General features: G+C 47.9%; 2 protein-coding genes across 3 annotated transcripts; one reads left to right on the forward strand and one right to left on the reverse strand.

Moving 5' to 3' along the window:
- Positions 1-524: 524 nt before the first annotated feature.
- LOC139379329 (minichromosome maintenance 10 replication initiation factor) lies at positions 525-11,570 on the forward strand. 2 transcript variants are annotated; one of them, XM_071122133.1, is made up of 18 exons: positions 525-605; positions 987-1,038; positions 1,141-1,434; positions 1,645-1,848; positions 2,035-2,395; positions 2,633-2,798; positions 3,216-3,383; positions 3,489-3,605; positions 6,008-6,204; positions 8,288-8,382; positions 8,659-8,766; positions 8,960-9,312; positions 9,464-9,596; positions 9,680-9,810; positions 10,087-10,200; positions 10,682-10,827; positions 11,053-11,095; positions 11,207-11,570. In XM_071122133.1, the coding sequence occupies exons 2-18, from the start codon at positions 1,032-1,034 to the stop codon at positions 11,288-11,290; spliced, it is 2,721 nt and encodes a 906-aa protein (XP_070978234.1). In that variant the 5' UTR covers positions 525-605; positions 987-1,031; the 3' UTR covers positions 11,291-11,570. The 2 variants fall into 2 exon arrangements, with proteins under 2 accessions (XP_070978234.1, XP_070978235.1); XM_071122134.1 differs by having other exon boundaries at positions 538-600.
- A 730-nt stretch (positions 11,571-12,300) lies between these two features.
- On the reverse strand, positions 12,301-15,747 carry LOC139379330 (unique cartilage matrix-associated protein-like). The gene is made up of 5 exons (XM_071122135.1): positions 15,657-15,747; positions 15,374-15,439; positions 15,190-15,285; positions 13,254-13,352; positions 12,301-12,855 (listed from the first exon to the last, which is right to left on the reverse strand). The coding sequence occupies exons 1-5, from the start codon at positions 15,712-15,714 to the stop codon at positions 12,767-12,769; spliced, it is 408 nt and encodes a 135-aa protein (XP_070978236.1). The 5' UTR covers positions 15,715-15,747; the 3' UTR covers positions 12,301-12,766.
- Between the last annotated feature and the right edge of the window lie 1,638 nt (positions 15,748-17,385).

Below are 17,385 nucleotides of genomic sequence, written 5' to 3' on the forward strand. Positions count from 1 at the left end.
GTGCAATTATTAGCATTAGTGACTCTGGTGTCCCTTATCAAGACCAAACTTTGGGAGGCCAGATGTGGTGCAGTTAATGACACCCTCAAGTGGTCACCGACGGGATTGGTTCAATTTATAAAACAGGAAGTTTGGAAAAGAATACAATTTGAAATAGATAAGGGGGGCATTGCATCAGTAAAACAGAGATGGAAAGGGATTTACCCGTCATTGTAAATGTGTTTATCCAATATATAATTGTATTACATAGGTACAATTGATCCCTGTAAACACATACCATGTTTGTTGACGTTCACAAACTTTGTTTATATATTAGGACAGTGACTGTAGTCATGCCATGCCTACACCAGTCAATAAAATTAAATAATGTATAATTTCAACAAAAAATTAAACTAGGTATATCGTTTTCTATGATTCTATCTGCGATATGCAAGTAATTTGTGAGTGGAAACATCTACCAAAAACATTGTGGACAGGCAAAATAGTAGCCACTATTCTATTTGAAAGGGGTCCTTCGTTTAGCGCCAGATTTCAGTTCTTTCTCAGTAGTATTTTGAAGAAACGACGATAGCTAGCTAGAGAAGTCCCTGAAACCATCAAGTAAGGTGAACAATATAATTATTTTCAAGAAAATGTTTTCTTCGTCACTACACAAAAAGTATACAATCGACAACGTAATTTGACCTGAAATGACCGTCATTACCTCGAAGTGACATTGTTGCTACCGCGGCTTTCGCACTGTCTGGAGTGGAGATCATATTCATAATGTGTTTGCTAGCTTGCTGTTGCTAGTTTAAGCGTTGTGAAAAATCGGATAACTTACTTATTTCGATGTTAGTAGGAAACAGATAATGGGAGAGAATATACATAATGGAAATTGTTAAGCTTTAGCTAGCCGTGTCCATAAATAAGTTAATGACATGTCAATAAACACTTGTGTCTTCAGGATATGACTGTTAAAATACCTGTGTATTTTTTATTCCTAGATCTGCTTTTTAATCGGGAAAGGCTTGATCTTAAAATTCCAGGAAATGGATGGTAAGGGATGCAACTCGTGTGTCTTTGTTTGGTGGGGGGGGGGGAATAATCGATATATGGCTTTGATCAAAACAAAACTCTATAACACTGTGTGTGTGTCAGGTGACGATGACCTGGACCTTCTAACAGAGCTGCTGGCTGAGAACGAGGCTGGAGAGGAGCAGCAGGCTAGCCAGGAAGCAGAGGATAACCTAGATGACTTGTTTGACAACGATGATGATGATGAAGAGTACAGGGAGGGACTGGAGGGGGAGGGTGGGGAGAGGGAGGAAGAGGATGGAGCCGTTGCTCTCTTTGGAGATGTGGATGGCATTGAAGAGAAGGAAGAAGTCAAAACACAGCCGTCTGGAGGGAAGGCTCCTGATAACCTCAATAAATCCCAAGAAGATTTACAAGGTTTGTCCACAAGGAGTTCAGTACCGCAAAATGATTATGATAGCACTATAGCGTAGCATTAACGCCTATATTATGTATACAGTAAATGTTTCTAAAATGCAGATGCCTACTCTTAAAGTATGTCAGCTTCACACACAGTCTCCTTTGCTTTTTAATTCATAGCAGGTTTCTGGTTGTAATCATATTTGTTGTGTTTCTGTGTGTTCTCAGAGGAGCTGAGGCGGATGCAGGAGCAGATGCAGCGGCTGCAGCAGCAGCTAGAGGCCTCCCAGAAGAGCTCTACAGCCACCTCTACCCCAAGCAGCATCCCAGGAACAAAGGCACCTTCTAAAGCTAACACTCCCTCACAGGGTCCCCCCAAACAGAGCTCCTCCAAGCCAGTTCGTCCCACACAGAAGACCAAGCCCCAAGCAGGTATTACTTTCATATGTTGTTTTGTGTTTCAGCATGTATTCTCATCAAAGTCAAAGCTGAGCTTACAGGAACACAGTGGTGACTTAACATGTCATGTAAGGAGCATCTGTGTAAAGTGGAATGGGTGACGGTGGTGCCTGTGGATGTGTGTTTTAAAGGAATCTCTTCATCTGTTGTTTTTGACAGAGGGGAAGCCCTCGTCTGCCCCAGACCGAGGAGACGGCACCAAGCTACAGGAGTCCTCCGACTTCACCGCTCAGCTCAACAACGCTGACCTGTTCAAACGCAAAGGTCAAAGGACAGCTCACCAGGTCCAGCCCAGCACTACAGCAGCCGCTACAGACACCAGAGGTCCACTGGTGGAGATTAAGACTCACAGCTCCTTCCAGCCAATAGCAAGCAGTAGTAGGACCAACAGTACGGTACGTTCATCGCTACCTTCCCAGTCCAATGCGGCTGCAGCCCTGTCCGCCGTACGACAGGCCAATCCCCTTCCATCTCTCCCTAAAGACGTCGCCATCGAGAAGTACTCTGGACTGCGGCTGAGGTCAGAGCACACACACACTCATCTACCTGTAACACACACACACACACACACTCATCTATCTACCTGTAACACACACACACTCATCTACCTGTAACACACACACACACACACACACACACACACACACACTCATCTACCTATAACACACAAACTCATCTACCTGTAACACACACATAAACACTCCAAGGTTTCTTGCCCGAGCTCAGATCTGGATTCTGATTGGTTCGTTGGTTTCAGGCGACCACGCGTGTCCTCCACGGAGATGGATCGTAAGATGGCCGACCGCAAGCTGATTCGGCTCTCCCAATTGCCTGGGCGTCTGGCCCGGGAGAAACTGGATGAGTGCGACTGGGTCACCTTCGCTGTGCTGGTCAACAAAGCTACACCACAGAGCAACAGCAGTGTAAGACCAGAATGATTCAACTTTTATTTAACGAGGCAAGTCAGTTAAGAACAAATTCTTATTTACAATGACGGCCTACCGGGGAACAGTGGGTTAACTGCCTTGTTCAGGGGCAGGTTTCCATGTGTTTGATACCATTCCATTTGCGCCATTCTGGCCATTATTATGAGCCGTCCTCCCCTCAGCAGCCTCCACTGCTCCATACTGTCTATCAACATACAACTTCAACATCTACAGTAGGTCAATGATCATGTGGTTTTATTGACATGGACACTCAGGACTCCAGAAGTATGTAAGGTTGACCAATGTTCATTAAAAACAAGTCATTGACTTGACAAGAAGTGGGCCTGCCTGTATTCATTTCAGATGGGTCAACGATAGCAGCGCTAAGAGTTGTCTCCCTCCCTCCACTCACAGGGTAAGACGTTCAGCATCTGGAAGCTGTCTGACCTCCATGACCTGGAAGTGTACGTGTCCCTCTTCCTGTTTGGGGAGGTGCATAAGGAACACTGGAAGACTGAGCCAGGCACCGTCATGGGCATCCTCAACCCCAACCCCATGAAGGCCAAAGACGGATATGACGGGGTGAGTGTGTGTGTGTGTGTGTGTTTACTTTCTCTGTAGTGTGTGTGTGTGTGTTCTCACCATCACTCTCTCTTCTCCCACCCCTTCTCTGTCTCTCCCCCCCAGGTGTCTCTGTCAGTGGACCACCATCAGAAGGTGTTGTTGATGGGGGAGGCTCAGGACTATGGCACCTGTAAGGCAGCCAAGAAGAACGGAGACCCCTGCTCTCAGATTGTCAACCTGGTGGGTTTGCCTTTACATCCAGAAACACACACAACCTGAACCGCTCAACAGCTCCTCCATCCACTCTCTGACCCACACTGACCCTCAGAACCGACCTAAAGGCTGATCGGTGTCATTCATATTTGCTGTGTCAGTCATATACCACCGCCAAATAGAGAGGGGGACATTTGAGAACTTGAGAAGTGACATAGTTTCTAGCGTTTTCTCTGCAGTAGGAGGGTGTAAGACTGTTGTCATGTGCTATCTCTCTCTCTGCAGTAGGAGGTTGTAGGACTGTTGTCATGTGCTATCTCTCTCTCTGCAGTAGGAGGTTGTAGGACTGTTGTCATGTGCTATCTCTCTCTCTGCAGTAGGAGGTTGTAGGACTGTTGTCATGTGCTATCTCTCTCTCTGCAGTAGGAGGGTGTAGGACTGTTGTCATGTGCTATCTCTCTCTCTCTGCAGTAGGAGGGTGTAGGACTGTTGTCATGTGCTATCTCTCTCTCTGCAGTAGGAGGGTGTAGGACTGTTGTCATGTGCTATCTCTCTCTCTGCAGTAAGAGGGTGTAGGACTGTTGTCATGTGCTATCTCTCTCTCTGCAGTAGGAGGGTGTAGGACTGTTGTCATGTGCTATCTCTCTCTCTGCAGTAGGAGGGTGTAGGACTGTTGTCATGTGCTATCTCTCTCTCTGCAGTAGGAGGGTGTAGGACTGTTGTCATGTGCTATCGCTCTCTCTCTGCAGTAGGAGGGTGTAGGACTGTTGTCATGTGCTATCTCTCTCTCTGCAGTAAGAGGGTGTAGGACTGTTGTCATGTGCTATCTCTCTCTCGCTCTCTGCAGTAGGAGAGTGTGGGACTGTTGTCATGTGCTATCTCTCTCTCTGCAGTAGGAGGGTGTAGGACTGTTGTCATGTGCTATCTCTCTCTCTGCAGTAGGAGGGTGTAGGACTGTTGTCATGTGCTATCTCTCTCTCTGCAGTAGGAGGGTGTAGGACTGTTGTCATGTGCTATCTCTCTCTCTGCAGTAAGAGGGTGTAGGACTGTTGTCATGTGCTATCTCTCTCTCTGCAGTAGGAGGGTGTAGGACTGTTGTCATGTGCTATCTCTCTCTCTGCAGTAGGAGGGTGTAGGACTGTTGTCATGTGCTATCGCTCTCTCTCTGCAGTAGGAGGGTGTAGGACTGTTGTCATGTGCTATCTCTCTCTCTGCAGTAGGAGGGTGTAGGACTGTTGTCATGTGCTATCTCTCTCTCTGCAGTAAGAGGGTGTAGGACTGTTGTCATGTGCTATCTCTCTCTCGCTCTCTGCAGTAGGAGAGTGTGGGACTGTTGTCATGTGCTATCTCTCTCTCTGCAGTAGGAGGGTGTAGGACTGTTGTCATGTGCTATCTCTCTCTCTGCAGTAGGAGGGTGTAGGACTGTTGTCATGTGCTATCTCTCTCTCTGCAGTAGGAGGGTGTAGGACTGTTGTCATGTGCTATCTCTCTCTCTGCAGTAGGAGGGTGTAGGACTGTTGTCATGTGCTATCTCTCTCTCTGCAGTAGGAGGGTGTAGGACTGTTGTCATGTGCTATCTCTCTCTCTGCAGTAGGAGGGTGTAGGACTGTTGTCATGTGCTATCTCTCTCTCTGCAGTAGGAGGGTGTAGGACTGTTGTCATGTGCTATCTCTCTCTCTGCAGTAGGAGGGTGTAGGACTGTTGTCATGTGCTATCTCTCTCTCTGCAGTAAGAGGGTGTAGGACTGTTGTCATGTGCTATCTCTCTCTCGCTCTCTGCAGTAGGAGAGTGTGGGACTGTTGTCATGTGCTATCTCTCTCTCTGCAGTAGGAGGGTGTAGGACTGTTGTCATGTGCTATCTCTCTCTCTGCAGTAGGAGGGTGTAGGACTGTTGTCATGTGCTATCTCTCTCTCTGCAGTAGGAGGGTGTAGGACTGTTGTCATGTGCTATCTCTCTCTCTGCAGTAGGAGGGTGTAGGACTGTTGTCATGTGCTATCTCTCTCTCTGCAGTAGGAGGGTGTAGGACTGTTGTCATGTGCTATCTCTCTCTCTGCAGTAGGAGGGTGTAGGACTGTTGTCATGTGCTATCTCTCTCTCTGCAGTAGGAGGGTGTAGGACTGTTGTCATGTGCTATCGCTCTCTCTCTGCAGTAGGAGGGTGTAGGACTGTTGTCATGTGCTATCTCTCTCTCTGCAGTAGGAGGGTGTAGGACTGTTGTCATGTGCTATCTCTCTCTCTCTGCAGTAGGAGGGTGTAGGACTGTTGTCATGTGCTATCTCTCTCTCTGCAGTAGGAGGGTGTAGGACTGTTGTCATGTGCTATCTCTCTCTCTGCAGTAGGAGGGTGTAGGACTGTTGTCATGTGCTATCTCTCTCTCTGCAGTAGGAGGGTGTAGGACTGTTGTCATGTGCTATCTCTCTCTCTGCAGTATGAGTGCCAGTACTGCCAGTACCACGTCAAGGCCCAGTATAAGAAGATGAGTGCCCAGCGGGCCGAGCTGCAGTCGTCTTTCTCGGGGAAGGCCACGGGGAAGGCCAAGGGGAAGGGCAACAGCCTGAAGGAACGACTGTGTCAGACTGGCTTCCACTACGGAGGCATGTCCTCACCAGCCTGCGCTGCCGCACTGTGAGTGTGTGTGTGTGTCACAGTGAATATTGTGTGCATGTGTGTGTTGGTTGGTCAGTGTGTTTATCGATGTAAATGTCAGTTGTCTCTAAGCTGTGTTTTCCATTAGCGCCGGTAATCAGCCGGTTACAGACTCATTTTCAATCGGCTTCTTTTCATTTAAACGTTTCAATTCGCTAGTCCATCGAGTCCTCTCCCGCTAGAATGAGCGATCTGCATCTCTTCTAGCGCTCTGTTGATCGGATAGGCGCCTGTCAGTCACAAAGCGAGCAATGACAGAGGAACGCAGTCTGCTGTCTGTCCCGCCTCCTGGTACAATTTGTGTGTGCTGTGGTTGGTTGCAGTCAAATGTCTTTACACAGAGGAGGGAGAGAGCGTGATGGTCGTGAATTTGCACGTCCCGTGTAATGCAAGTGGTAAATTCTGTCTTTCTGCCACATTCATTTCTTTGGCGTGTTTCACATAGCCAGCCACGCGGAGTCATGACGCACAGACTATTTACTGTGCTTTGATTGACAGCTAAACAGCAAGTGTTGACTAGTTTATAAAAGGTGTCGAACTGACTTGAATGAAGTCTCCCTACATCCCTTTGCCATTCATAAATCCCGCAACGTGGTTATATGTCGACGGTATCACATCAGACAAGTAAAGCAAAGGATTTCCTAGGTTTCCTTTGCTAGGATGTCGGGGTTTGCCAGACAGGGATTCTAAAGGGAGTGACTCTCGTCTCGTCAGTCAGTGTAGCCTACCCAATGGCATCGTTGAGAGGCTCTGTCATTTGGCTCCCTTATTTGCATAGGCTACTGGTAGGCCGAGGCTTTTTGGTGAATGTCTGCAGATAAATTGTGAAAACATTTGATGAAGATGGTGAATCATCACTGCAGGAATGTTAGGTAGTGGAGGGCCTCATTCTGGTCCTAATATGTTAATTGGGGCCCTCACGGAATCCAGGCATTAAAACAGAACAACAACATTCAAACATTTATTGACCTTAGTAGGGAACCAACTAAATGTATTGAAAATGTATTAATTTGCCCAAGTTTATCATAATGTATGAACAGAATGCAATACCACAACACATTTTTCTAATCTGAGAGGTAAACTCAATAATAATGTATTCAATCATCTCACTGTGGATTCAGGGCATTACACTGTACCAGAGGCCATCAAAATAGAGCTCCTGGCAGGCTACTTTTTCAGTTTTTTTGGCTGGCTACTCTTTCTGTTTTTTGGCTGGCTGGCTGGCTACTCTTTCTGTTTGGCTGGCTACTCTTTCTGTTTGGCTGGCTGGCTACTTTTTCTGTTTTTTGGCTGGCTACTCTTTCTATTTGGCTGGCTGGCTACTCTTTCTGTTTGGCTGGCTGGCTACTCTTTCTGTTTGGCTGGCTGGCTACTCTTTCTGTTTGGCTGGCTGGCTACTCTTTCTGTTTGGCTGGCTGGCTACTCTTTCTGTTTGGCTGGCTGGCTACTCTTTCTGTTTTTTGGCTGGCTACTCTTTCTGTTTGGCTGGCTACTCTTTCTGTTTTTTGGCTGGCTACTCTTTCTGTTTGGCTGGCTGGCTACTCTTTCTGTTTGGCTGGCTGGCTACTCTTTCTGTTTGGCTGGCTGGCTACTCTTTCTGTTTGGCTGGCTGGCTACTCTTTCTGTTTGGCTGGCTGGCTACTCTTTCTGTTTGGCTGGCTGGCTACTCTTTCTGTTTGGCTGGCTGGCTACTCTTTCTGTTTGGCTGGCTGGCTATTTTTTCTGTTTGGCTGGCTGGCTACTTTTTCTGTTTTTTGGCTGGCTACTCTCTGTTTGGCTGGCTGGCTACTCTTTCTGTTTTTTGGCTGGCTACTCTCTGTTTGGCTGGCTGGCTACTCTTTCTGTTTTTTGGCTGGCTACTCTTTCGGTTTGGCTGGCTACTCTTTCTGTTTGGCTGGCTGGCTACTCTTTCTGTTTGGCTGGCTGGCTACTCTTTCTGTTTGGCTGGCTGGCTACTCGATGTAGTTGTGGAAAACACTGCTCTATGTGTTTGTCTGCGCTGTGAGTCAGTATGTGTGTGTTTGTATTGTGTTCACTTATGTACACCTCCGTTCCTGTCTAGGTCTGCGTCTGGCCCTAAGAAGCCCACCCAGACCACTCTAGGGAACCTGTTTGTGAAGGGATCAGACCAGCTGGCCAGCCAGGCCAAGAGACTGGGTAAGACTGGGGGAGATGGAGGGAGTGCGTGGGGGGCGAGAGAGGTTTAAGACTGGGGGAGATGGAGGGAGTGAGTGGGGGGCGAGAGAGGTTTAAGACTGGGGGAGATGGAGGGAGTGAGTGGGGGGCGAGAGAGGTTTAAGACTGGGGGAGATGGAGGGAGTGAGTGGGGGGAGAGAGAGGTTTAAGACTGGGGGAGATGGAGGGAGGGAGTGAGTGGGGGCGAGAGAGGTTTATGACTGGTGCTCTTTCTTAATGTGTTTGATTGTTTTTCAGCCATGAAGTCTAACGAGGTGTCTGGCTGCTCAGACGACTTCAAGGACCTGTTATCCATGCCTACCCCGGGAGCCCTTCAACTGAAGAGACACCTCACCAAACCCCCAGGTAGCAGACCAGACCAAACCCATGAACACATCAGATGGGCCATCTGGAGACTAGAGAAAGACAGGAGGGCTTTAGAAGGAAACACTTTTGATTTATTTTTTACCTTGGTGTGTTTTCTCCCTGCTTGTTAATGCATTAGAATTACTGTATATCATCTTTCTCTCTTCTTCCACCTTCTCTCTCACTCCCCCAGGTTCCAAGGGCTCAGCTGGTGCAGGGGTCCAGTCCATCTCTGCCTCTGACCTCCTGAAGCAGCAGAAACAGCAGCAGAAGCAGCTCTTAGAGAACCGTAGACGCCGGGCAGAGGAGATCCAGCAGAGGGTCCTCCAGAACACAGGCAGGGCGGGGGTCCCCGGGGCCTCTCCCCCATCTAGAGGGACCCTCCTTTCCCCTAAGTCTGCCTCAGAGGTCCCCAAAGTCACCCAGAGCCCCACCGCCCCCCAAACCCCAACACTGGGCAGGGGTTTTAACGATGGAGATGATATCTTGTTTTTTGACCACACCCCTCCTCCGCCCCCGACGCCACACAGCCTATCAGCAGCCAAGGTAGGTGGTGCTCATCCTATCGCATGCTTTCATGCTTAGTGTACACTGTTGCACTGTTGATTTGACTGTAGAATGGATGTCATAGAGAGGCTAGAGTTCAAAGGTCACATAGGTTGGATGTTAAAGGTGAAGCTGCCCCTCGCCTCTCTAGTTGGCTGCTCTGAAGAAGCTGAGAGTGAAGGGGGCTGGGCTGGCCAAAGAAGACCCCAACGCTGTGAAAAGGAAGAGGAGCAACAGCACTGACATCACCACCAGGGTGCAGAAGAACCTGTCCTCGCCCGATGGTACACATCTGAGCACACAGACACACACACACACACACAGAGTCCCTGTTCTTACCCATCCTCTGGGATCTGCCTCTGTACAGGTGAACAGCCTGGGGCCAAGGAGGAGGAGCCAGCCCAGAAGAAGAGGCGGGAAAAAATGGACTACGTCCAATCAGAGGAGTTCAAGAAGATCCTCAACGCCAAGTCCCGGCACGGGGCCGAGCTACAGGCGGTGAGTCAGCAATTACGTAACCATAGCAGCCTAGTGTAACTGCTCCCTTTTCTGTGTAACAGTGTAATGATTCCCCCTTATCTCTAGCCCAGTGTTATAATAGTTCCCCTCTCCTGTAATGATTCCCCCTTCCCCTAGACGAGGGTTAATAGTTCCTATCTCTCTCTTTAGGCAGAGTACCAGCAGCAGGAGAGCTACTTTGACCCCCTGGTGTAACAATGTAATGATTCCCCCTTCCCCTAGACGAGGGTTAACAGTTCCTATCTCTCTCTTTAGGCAGAGTACCAGCAGCAGGAGAGCTACTTTGACCCCCTGGTGAAGAAGGAGGCGATGGAGGACAAGATGAGGAACATCAGAGAGCAGAAGTGCCGAGCCGTCAGCTGTAAAAAGGTCCGTGTCCAATCACAGGTCTTATTCTCTAGTGTCATCAGCTATCAGCTAACGGTTTTATTCTGTCGAGTCAAAATCTACTCCTGGGATTTGAACCATCAGCTTTCCTTTACGTAAGTCAGGTGAAAGCCCCATCTCCTAGCACCTCAGAATATTGCCAACTAGCAATTTAGACCGGTACGATTACAAAGGTCCCAATAGCGTGTAAACCTAGCATGATAGCAGATCGGCCAGACTCCTAGCATGATAGCAGATCGGCCAGACTCCTAGCATGATAGCAGATCGGCCAGACTCCTCGCATGATAGCAGATCGGCCAGACTCCTCGCATGATAGCAGATCGGCCAGACTCCTAGCATGATAGCAGATCGGCCAGACTGCTCAGAATTCTAATTTAACCATCCTGTCAGACCAATATAACTGTGACTTTACGGTTTAGTACAGACACATATTTATCTGTGTTTATCTGTGTCTTGTCTCCAGTGTAAGTACACGTACTTCAAGCCTGCTGATCGCTGTGTGGAAGAGAAGCATGAGCTGCAGTGGCACGACGCCACCAAACGCTTCTTCAAGTGCCCCTGTGGACAGAGAGCCATCGCACTGGACCGCCTGCCACACAAACACTGCAGGTGAGACACGTACACACACACACACACTACAGTTTTTATCACGGCCGGTTGTGATACAGCTTGGATTCGAACCAGGGGCTGTAGTGACGCCTCTTGCACTGAGATGCAGTGCCGTAGACCGCTGCGCCACTCAGGGGCCCAGTTGAAACGCACACTCTCAAACACAATGCAGGTCACGTGCTACTGCGTTCATCAGACATGATAATGCTGCGTTCTCTATTGCAGTAACTGTGGCCTGTTCAAATGGGAAAGGGACGGCATGTTGAAGGTAAGGGTCGCGTTTTAGTGGGTTTGGAGTTCAGATCCTTCTCCGGTCTGATCGGTCCTTGGGTTGACTACTACTTCATGTTCCCTAACTGTTTCCTGTTGCTGTCCACAGGAGAAGTCAGGGCCTAAGATCGCTGGGGAGCTCCTGCAGCCTCGAGGTGACGAGCAGCCCAAGTTCCTCAACAGCATGCAGTAGCCCTGGGTCACTGACCGTCACCTTCATCATTGTCTTCATCATATGAAGCTGCTGGTGCTGTTGGAGTTTCTTGTGTTTATATTTATTTGCATGTCGCTTTTTAAATTTCCTTTTTAATGTTTTTTTTAGTGTCAATGTCATTTTAAGTTGATTATGGATTTTAAATTGCTGTGTTTTGAATGGATTCGATTGAATTTCCCGAATGAGCTGTTTGTCGTTCCCTGCTGCTGGGTTTGATGTGAATGTGCTGATTAAATCGTGCTGAGTGATTTACCAACAATCTCCTCCTTTTTCTGATTTGGGCTCGCTGGAAGAAATTGTCTCCGGTGCTATATTGCGTCCTTACAGTCTGGGGGAGTCTTAGAGACACCCAAAATAGTATCGGGGGCTGGATAAACAGATGATTGGGTACGTCTGAACCAAGGAGTCCGCTCACTGTTTTGCGTCTCCCAAATGTGGTGATTTAATACAGCTTGACGTGATAGCCTGCCTCATCACAATGACTAACAGTCGGTTGTATTGATCGAAGCAGGTTGTGTAGAACACAATCTATCAACCACACCATGTGACCAGGTCATGGCTCATATAAGGAACAAACGGGCACTAGTTAAACTCCTGAGGTTAGAGACCTGCCTGTCACAGTCTTTTTAGTTGGACTTCTTTCCTCCAGTTTTCTCCTTTCTCTGTCTCTCTGTCCTCTGCCCGGTGCTGTCTAAAGTTGCAGCTGTGGAATGTTGGTAAGTCTCGCATGGAATCCCCGACGTTTGTCTCCGCCTGATGAGTTCCCCAGGACTCACTCGCGCACTCATTGTATCATTCCTTCTGTCTCCAGCTTCCCCTCTCTCCACCCTCCTTCAACTCTCTTTCTCACACACACACACACACACACACATTTGATTCAGATTCTGAATCTAGGGCGCTTAAGAATTCACCCCCTGATTTATCAACACTTACTGTAACAGTAAGAGAAGTTATATATGCCCCAAAAAATTTCTTTTTTTTCACAGCAGTACATTGTAGTATTGTCTTTATTGGTGTCTGTGGTCCTGAATTACAGTATAGGTTTCACATTTGTGATTACGGTTACAAATACAGAAAAGACCACACAGTTTGATACACAGACAGATGTGAAAGATACACAGACCACACCAAACAGTACACCACACAGATACATGCACAAAGATAAGAGATTGAAATAAGCATGCATAGAAACACAACCAATCACGACAGCCTCCTTTTTCAAACTTGACCTGCCACACTCACAAAGTCTTTAAACGTTACATAATATTACCATTTTAAAATTGATTTGAATCGTTTTGTACTTGAACCTTTTTACTCCTAGGTGAGTGATGGTTTGGCCACCTCCCATGCTCTTGTTTTGTCCATCTGATAGGCTAGGTGTCTTTATTGACACAGGGTCCTGCCAATCACAGGCTGGTGCACTATGTTCTGATCTCCTTGGCCTATGGAGCATGCTCACCAACCGCGGGGATAACGGGGGTAGAGTCCATCATAGTGGAACTCACGCCACTGCTCTGTCTTCTCCCGTGTCCTCTCATCCTGCTCTGTGGATGTAGAGAGGAGAAGAAGGGAGCCGAGAGGAGAAAGGAAAAGGGTTGAGGGGTTTTTGTTTGTGGCAACCTGCAGAGTGTCGAACGCGGAGGACTAAGAATGTGTATTTCTGTTCTTCATGTGAAACACTTCGGTTGACTTATGTGGGAGAAAACCATTTCCAGAAACACATTGGGCACGAGAACTACCACAAACCCAACACATCCCTACACAGACATGTGGTCAAAGTTTTCAGTGCAGCACACTGTGTGATTACTTTGATTAGACTCTGATTACTGCAGATAAATCAAGATGTGGCGTTTACCACTAAGAGGTATAAGGGTCTGAGTTGAACCAAATGGCCACTTATGGTTTTAAACCTCATCTTTGGAACAGAGTTAGTCGGCCTTACCATCGCGCTCCTCTTCCACATAGTTCTCAAACTCGTTCCTCTGTTCGTCATAGTACTCCCTCCTCCTCTCATCAGCTGACAGCCTTACCCTCTGCTCAGCTACGGAGGGGGGAGGGGGAAAAGAGAGGGAAGCAAGGCAAGATGGAAGAAGGTGTTCTGGTTAGTGAGGTAGAGTGAGATGTGTTGTCTTAGTTACGTCATAAACCTCGAAGATGTTTAGCACCAAATTTCCAACCTGTCCTCACCTCACACTTTCCTCACGTCACACACTGCAGGCAGTCCACCTCTATCAAACAGTGTTTGGGAGAGATACTGTACCTGTTGCTTTATACACACACACACACACAGGCCGGTACTGTATACATTGGACACTAGCCCTCATTGGGGTACTCATAGACGTTTTAAGGTGACATCACAACATTTTGAGTACACACACACAACAACAACACACATACACTGAATAGTAGGTTGTTTTCTTACAAAACGGTTCAGTGGAATGAGGCTTTGCGGAAAGGAAACTTTCTCAGGTAATAGGCTTACTGGTTGGGTTTGCTATCTCTCTCTCTCTCTCTCTCTCTCTCTCTCTCTCTCTCTCTCTCTCTCTCTCTCTCTCTCTCTCTCTCTCTCTCTCTCTCTCTCTCTCTGTCTGTCTGTCTGTCTGTCTGTCTCTCACAGGTGATCTGTCTGTCTGTCTGATTAAATTAAATTCAAAGGGATTTATTGGCATGGGAAACATGTTTACATTGCCAAAGAAAGTTAAATGAACACTAAACATTACACTCACAATTTTCAAAGGGATAGACACATTTCAAATGTCATATTATGGCTATGCACAGTGTTATAATGATTATGAAAATAGGGAAAATAAATAAACGTAAATGTGGGTTGTATTTACAATGGTGTTTGTTCTTCCCTCGTTGCCCTTTTCTTGTGGCAAACAGGTCACAAATCTCTCTTTCTCTCCCTCTCTCCTTCTGTCGCTCTGTCTCTCTGTCGTCGTGGCTGCAGACCTCACGTGTCTTACTGTAACCCAGTGACCAAGTTAACAGACCTTTCCATTATCCTCCTCAGGTTTCTTCTCTTTTCTCTCTCTCATTTCCTCTTGTTGTCTCTCTCTCTCTCTGCACTAGAATGGTTAATTGGTCCACACATTCCTGTCTCAGCTCCTGCAGTGCCTTGCCTGCAGTGCCTTGCTACCTGCGCATCACTCCCCTAACACGGTCACAACAAAGTCGTATACACCTACACACACATTCATGCACACACACACCTCTCCTCCTTCTCTCTCGTGCACACCCAGCGCCTCAGTGACTGGCTGGCAGGCGATATAAACAGTATTTTGTAACTAAAACTTTCAAGGAATGTGGGCTTATTTTCTCTGACTGGTGGCCCAGAGAGGTGCACTGACAGGGAGCTGGAGCAGACGACAGCCTATCTGTCTCTGGGACTGGCTGAGAGGGACAGAGAGAGAGAGGGAGAGAAGCTGCTCCATACTATCCTGTGACTCCTTTTGCTGCCTCCAGCCAGTGTGTGTGTGTGTGTGTGTGTGTGTGTGTGTGTGTGTGTGTGTGTGTGTGTGTGTGTGTGTGTGTGTGTGTGTGTGTGAAACAGATGGCTTCAAATGCTTTTAAGCTTTTGGGGCAGCTGCTAGCGATTCACCTGTGGGTGATTTGGAGTCTTTAGTCTGCCCTCAGAGTTCACAGCCATGACCTCAAACCACACCATCCAACATTTTAATCCACAGACCATCAAATTAATAGACTTTGAGTACACACACACCACCAGCCTCTACAGAGTGCTGTAAACCTCCCAAACAAACTGTCCATAAGCAACTTCAACCACATGCAAACACTACCATCATCAACCCGCATGCCCCCTGTCCTGCCCCTGCCCTGGCTCCATGGTAACGCCCCATAGTGATGGTAAACAGCCTCACCGAGGACCTCCGCCTCATGTTTGGCCGAGCGCCGACTACGCTTTTTGAAGAAATTGGCTGCATCCGCCTCGGGCATGAAGACTCGCCGTGCTGACCCTGGGGGCAGAGGGTAGCAGGGAAGGGTCAAAGAGGGCCATTGGGGTCACTCAGGTTGGGGAGGGGGAATGGAACATATGACACTCACCTTTGGGCTCTGCAGCTTTTCCCTCTCTTCCATCTGCCACCGATGCACTCCGCACCCCGGGGGAGACTGGGAAAAACAGAGGTTTTTGTCAATTTTACACTTGAGCTGATCAGCAAGTCCTCTTTCTAGGAATTCTGCACATGCACCTTTCAGAAAAGGTCTGAAAACATCAAACCTTTGCCATAAAAAAAATGTTTAAAAAGTCACCCTACACCTCCTCTACCATACCCTTCCTTGACCCCCCCACCCCCCCAGCATGTCAACCCCCTATCGTGGTACTTACGTGTGAGGATGAGGAGGGTGGCGAGCAGAGAAAGAAAGACCAGATGAGTCCAGGACATGATGAAGAATACAGTGAAGCAACGCTGCGAACAGTCAAGTTATGAACTGAGAGAGAGAGGGAGAGGGGAGGGAGGGAGAGGCGAGGGATGGAGAGAGTGGGTGTGAAGAGAAAGAGAGGGAGTTTTGGGGGAGGGGGGACAGCTGGAATTTCATTCGCCCAGAGGAGGGGTGAGGAGAGGAGGCATGAAATATAACCTGAGACAGAATCTGTGTTGTCGTTACTGAGAGACACTTAAGAACCCACGAGAAAAATCTGCAGAGTGCAATGAGTTCGAGGCACTTTAAGGATCATTTGAACTTCCAAACAAAATGTTTCACGCAGAAGGAGAGATAGGAGAGAAGGATGAGAGAGTGGGAAGTATAGGAGAAGGAGAGAGCGCGTGAGAAGGAGCAGAGGCAGAGATTGACGTTCATTACACCTCACAAATCATAAGGGTGTCACTGATCTAAGTCGCAGTATAAGAGCCACACACAGCACAGGGAGTTGAGGAGGATAGTGTGTGTGTGGTCTGCTCCGGGTTACTGATCTGAGGTCAGTTCAGGCCAATGAGGGCACATCTTTCATCACTATCCAATCAGTGACCAGGGTCTCGCTGGAGATGTCAAAGCTGCTTTTGTATCTGTCAGTTTGTACGCGTGAAGATGTAGTGTGTGTTTCGCGTTTTCAACTCTGTTTTTTGCTGCTTGGAAGACTTGTAGACCAGGAGACTCTTAATGAGGAGATGCAGATGGGGATTAAAATGTGTTTGTCTGTGTGTTAACTTGCTGTGTGTGTCCACCTGTTGTATTGTGTGTGTTTTTTGCATATGTTTTCCCCCTGAGGAGAAGCAGGTGTGTGTGTTTCGTGTTGATGCATGCCAGCCGTGACAGACCTGGGCATATGCAAAGCAGCAGAGCCCATTAGCCACTCTGGTATGGATGATCTCAGTACTGTGCATTGCCCCGACGGGCACAGCTCTCATAAGTTACTAACAATGTGCTATGCCCTCCACAGGAGGTTGGTGGCACCTTAAATGGGCTCATAGTAATGGCTGGAGCGGAATATGTGGAATGGTATCAAATACTTGTAACACATGGTTTCCATGTATTTGATGCCCTACCATTTGCTCCGTTCCAGACACCATTATGAGCCGTCCTCTCCTTAGCAGCCTCCACTGACATTACCCTCATATGAACACACACAAATGGTAAGTCTTACAAATGATCACTGTAATTCCAGCATCAGTTAGTGAAGTTCCTTCCCTGTAACCTGTTTATGGTCTACTTTCCTTTTTTTCATACCTGGTTTATGACCTTTCACCCCAGGTGTGTGATGGTGTGTGACCCTTGCAGTGAGTGTGTTGCATAGGAGAAGGTGAGTTTTTTTGTTGTACCTCTCTCTCTCACACATACACACACACACACACACACAGGTATGATTGGCAAGCAGGCAAAGTAAATGTGCTATCGTGAGAATGATTGTTGAGATATCTCCACTTAATAACGAAATAGATTCACTGCTGCTATCAAAGTCCTTCCTCCTCTCTCTCCTCCTCCTTTCCCTGTCCTCCTCCTCTTCCCTCCTCTCCTCCTCTTCTCTCCTCCTCTCATCCTTCCCTTCCTCTTCCTCCTCCTCTCCCTCTCCTCCTCCTCATCCTTTCCCTGTCCTCCTCCTCTTCCCTCCTCTCCTC

Source organism: Oncorhynchus clarkii, chromosome 21 (genome assembly GCF_045791955.1).
Source record: "Oncorhynchus clarkii lewisi isolate Uvic-CL-2024 chromosome 21, UVic_Ocla_1.0, whole genome shotgun sequence".
In the NCBI taxonomy this organism is placed as follows: domain Eukaryota; kingdom Metazoa; phylum Chordata; class Actinopteri; order Salmoniformes; family Salmonidae; genus Oncorhynchus; species Oncorhynchus clarkii.